General features: G+C 40.3%; 1 protein-coding gene across 2 annotated transcripts; it reads left to right on the top strand.

Annotated features, from left to right (window-relative positions):
• Positions 1-292: 292 nt before the first annotated feature.
• Positions 293-3,538, top strand: LOC103139278 (free fatty acid receptor 2-like). Of its 2 annotated transcripts, none has more exons than XM_007553818.1 (2): positions 293-393; positions 1,686-3,538. In XM_007553818.1, the coding sequence occupies exon 2, from the start codon at positions 1,930-1,932 to the stop codon at positions 2,974-2,976; it is 1,047 nt and encodes a 348-aa protein (XP_007553880.1). In that variant the 5' UTR covers positions 293-393; positions 1,686-1,929; the 3' UTR covers positions 2,977-3,538. The 2 variants fall into 2 exon arrangements, with proteins under 2 accessions (XP_007553880.1, XP_007553881.1); XM_007553819.1 differs by lacking the exon at positions 293-393 and having other exon boundaries at positions 1,480-2,031; positions 2,125-3,538.
• Positions 3,539-3,764: the final 226 nt, after the last annotated feature.

The raw sequence follows: 3,764 nt of genomic DNA, 5'->3' as shown, positions 1-3,764 counted from the left end.
GTAAATAAGGGGCTGTGCCAGACGGAGACAGATTGAATTTGAAGGCTGGTGAATGGAAAATATCAAACAGAACAGCTGAGCAATCGCGGCACGTTGGTCCATCCAAGTACGTCTGCAGTGGGGAGGTAAGCCATTATTACCTGTGTTATTTCTTTTGAATTGAAAGCTTGTGGAGGTAGAACACGTAAACTGTGAATGGGGGGGAGGAAAAACCCCACCGCATAAAGAGGAAGTCTTCTTCAGGTTTCTTTAGTTAGTGTTACTTCTTTTGTTTCGTCACACGTCTAGGAAGGAAGTAAACGGTACTTCCTCTTGCTGCCCTCCTAAACTATATGAGGTGAGATTCAGCTGCTCAAGTAAACATTTGAATCGATACAACCATTTACAGAAGAGGTAAGAAACATATAGTTTTTGTTTTAAAATGTTTTTGTAAATTTTTTGATTTCTTTTTGCAGTATGGAAATCAATGCTTGATTTCCTTCAGAATCAAGCATTTCTACAGCTTTTTGCTGATATTTAAAATTTGTAGAGCGTCATTTGAACTTTCTTACTGCAGGTTATCTGCACTTGTTGACTTAAGTTTTAACTTGGGCTAGTAGTTGGATAAATAATTATTTCTTTGATCAAATTTAGGCACACAACCTTCCTTTTCAGATTAATTTGGTTTTATTTATTTAACCAGACTGACTTAAATGGTGTTCATAATTTATTTGAAGGTTCTTACATTTTAAGAGACATTTTTTTCTTTCAAACAACATTGCTCAAAAGAAAACTGCTTCCCAAACTAAAATTAGCTTAACAACAGTGGGGTGGTGGTACATATATTAATTGGGAGTACAGTAATCTACGTACTGATGCCTCCTATAGGTCACACAAGGAACACAGCTGTGACAGGCGATTACAACCTAGAAGACAGCGCTGTACTATTTTATTGTTTTTTTTACGTGTCACCAAAAAAAAATGTCAGTGTCAAGTATTATTTGACCTCATTGTGAAGGCAATGAGCATGATGGTGACTTTGTTGAACTAAAACACATTCATGCTTCATTTTTAACAAATAATTAGAAAATAAACTTCTGGTTTCACTCACCTATTTAGGCTTGTTGTAATTTAATTTCTTAAAAGATTTATGAACTTGTCCACCTATGAAAAAAAAAAGAAAGATAGAAACTTATCTTATTATTGAGACATGTTGAACTGAAATTTAAGTGTCAAAATTTAGTGGAAAAATTAGTTTAAAATCGCCACTGGTTTTGGCTGTCATACAGTCCCTGTGGTATAAAACGATCCAAATAATAATGATTTAGGTTTATCCCCATCTACAAAATGTCCCAGAACGGCAATCAGTTCTGATAGGGGCCCAAACCTCTAACAAAGAAGGATTATTTGTTTAAAAAAAAAAACAAAAAAACTGGTAAGAAAAAAAGGATAAAAAAAGAACAAAATAACTTCTAAACTAAACTAGTCTATTTTTTGCTTTATACTATGTCTAATTTTTATTATTAAAAGTGTCATAATAGTAATTCAAAGGAATATGAATTTGTTTTTTCTCCGTGTTGCCTAAAAGTGAACATATAATCCTTATTAAAGATGAATAAAAGCAAAGTAGTAAAGCACCTGTATGGTGAAGTACTTTGTCGAACAGATGATTAATCACTTTCTACTCTCTTATCTCTTATCATCAGAAGTCGGACCTCAAGGGAAAGATGAGTGTCGGGTTACTGGTGAAGACAGTAAAGCCGTCTTGTCCTGTCACGTTGTTTCCAGGCCACTGACCGAATAAGGAGCCGTTGTGTTCTTTGCTTTGGACTGCTTGACAGCTCAAACATTCCTGTGCAGTGGCCCATTTGTCCTCAGAGTCAGAGTCAAGGATATAATGTGACACATCTCAATCCCTGACACTTGTGCGAGAATAAATCTGAAGACAACATGCAGGAGTGCCACACTGGGCTGTGTCTCTCTGTCTACATCATCACCTTTGTGCTGGGCTTCCCCACCAATGTCCTGGCCTTCTACACCTTTTGGAAGAAAGTGAAGCAAAAGCCCACGCCAATCGACATCCTTCTGCTCAACCTGACCATCTCTGACCTCCTCTTCCTCCTGTTTTTGCCCTTCAAGATGCAGGAAGCCGTGGACGACCTGAAGTGGAACCTGCCCTATGCCCTCTGCCCACTGTCCGGCTTTGTTTTCTACATGACCATTTACAACAGCACTTTCTTCCTCACTGCCGTCAGCGTGGAGCGGTACTTGGGCGTCGCTTTCCCAATCAAGCACACCCTGAAGCGTCGACCCATTTATGCTGTCGCCGCCAGCATCTTCTTCTGGATCTTCTCCTTCCTTCACCTGAGCATTGTATTCATAGTGCCATTTATTGGACAAGATGGACAAGAACGTGGCAAAAATTCCACCTACACCATCCCTGAAATCAGGAAGGATGTGTGTTATGAAAATTTTACTGATGCCCAACTGAAGGTCCTCCTGCCTGTGCGTCTGGAGCTCTGCATAGTGCTTTTCTGCATCCCCTTCCTCATTTCCAGCTACTGCTACATCAACTTCATCAGGATTCTGTCCAGGCTGCACCACATCGACCGCCGCCGCCGCCTGCGGGCCATCGGCATGGCATTGGGGACACTAGTCGTCTTCGCCTTGTGCTTCGGCCCCTACAACGTCTCACACATTGTGGGATTCATCATGGGGAGGAGTCCCGATTGGAGAGACAAAGCACTGCTGTGCAGCACCTTCAACGCCTGTCTGGACCCTTTTATTTTCTACTTCTCCTCCTCTGCTGTGAGAGGAACTGTCGACAAATTGAAGCAAGGGGTTAAAAGTCGCCTCTGCAGGTGCATGTCCTGTCACATGCTCCAGGCCTTGTGTGGGGGAGCTAACAAGACTGAGAAAGATAAGGAACACAAACAACAGGAGATCAATGCTATCACAACTGACAGAAAGAGGACTGGGAGCAGCAGCCTCAACTAATTTTTCCATCTCTGCAAGCAGGAAATTAATACCGCGTTTATGTTTTTACCCATGTGAAAATGACTTGGCTGTGTATACTGCGGCGGGATTTGTTTGACTCACTGATGAACTTGCGATGTGAGGCGCCCTTTTTGTTTGCCTGAGCAAGCCGCAGCAATTTTTAAAGGCAGCGTAGTGTGTAAAGCTGCAGAGACAGGCCTGCTTTGAACTGTCACATGAAATAAAAACAGCATTTCTTGCATTAAGTAGTGAGGTTTCATAATAACACCCATAATGCAGTGGGTTGTTGTGCAGACGTGGCGCAGGGATTGCAAATGCGCAGCACCTAAGCAACAACTTCAACTGTTACTTCCTTGTGATAACATACAAGCTTGTTTTTTTTGTTTTTTTTGTTTGGATTGTTTATTTCCATTTGTAATCAATTGATATTGTCACTTTGGGCTCATTATATTTCAGGCTTTAGTGATGTTTTTATGTGGATTATACATTATATTTTTACTGTGTACTTCAAACGTAAACATTATTTTTCATACATGAATCATATAAAAAGAATTTTACGTAATCATGACTCAGAGTGTTTTGTAAAAAGATCAGCCGTGTAAAGCTGGTGTGTGTGCGTGTGAGAGAGAGCGCGAGAGAAAACCAAACTTGATGAGGAGAGGAAGAGAACAGGTTTCTGTATAAACAGAATTTCCATATATGAATCACACAATAATCTGTTTGAGTAATTAATAACCATTCAGTAAACAGGAGGAAGAAAGAAAGCCACTGTGTGTGTGTGCATGAGG

The sequence above is a fragment of the Poecilia formosa genome, unplaced genomic scaffold (genome assembly GCF_000485575.1).
Source record: "Poecilia formosa unplaced genomic scaffold, Poecilia_formosa-5.1.2 Scaffold59, whole genome shotgun sequence".
NCBI classification, from domain to species: Eukaryota; Metazoa; Chordata; class Actinopteri; order Cyprinodontiformes; family Poeciliidae; genus Poecilia; species Poecilia formosa.
The sequence above is the reverse complement of the archived record's forward strand: the minus strand, read 5'-3'. Positions and strand labels throughout refer to the sequence as shown.

Coding starts and splice junctions, on each gene's coding strand:
- LOC103139278 (XM_007553818.1), top strand. CDS start 1,930: ATGCAGGAGTGCCACACTGGGCTGTGTCTCTCTGTCTACATCATCACC.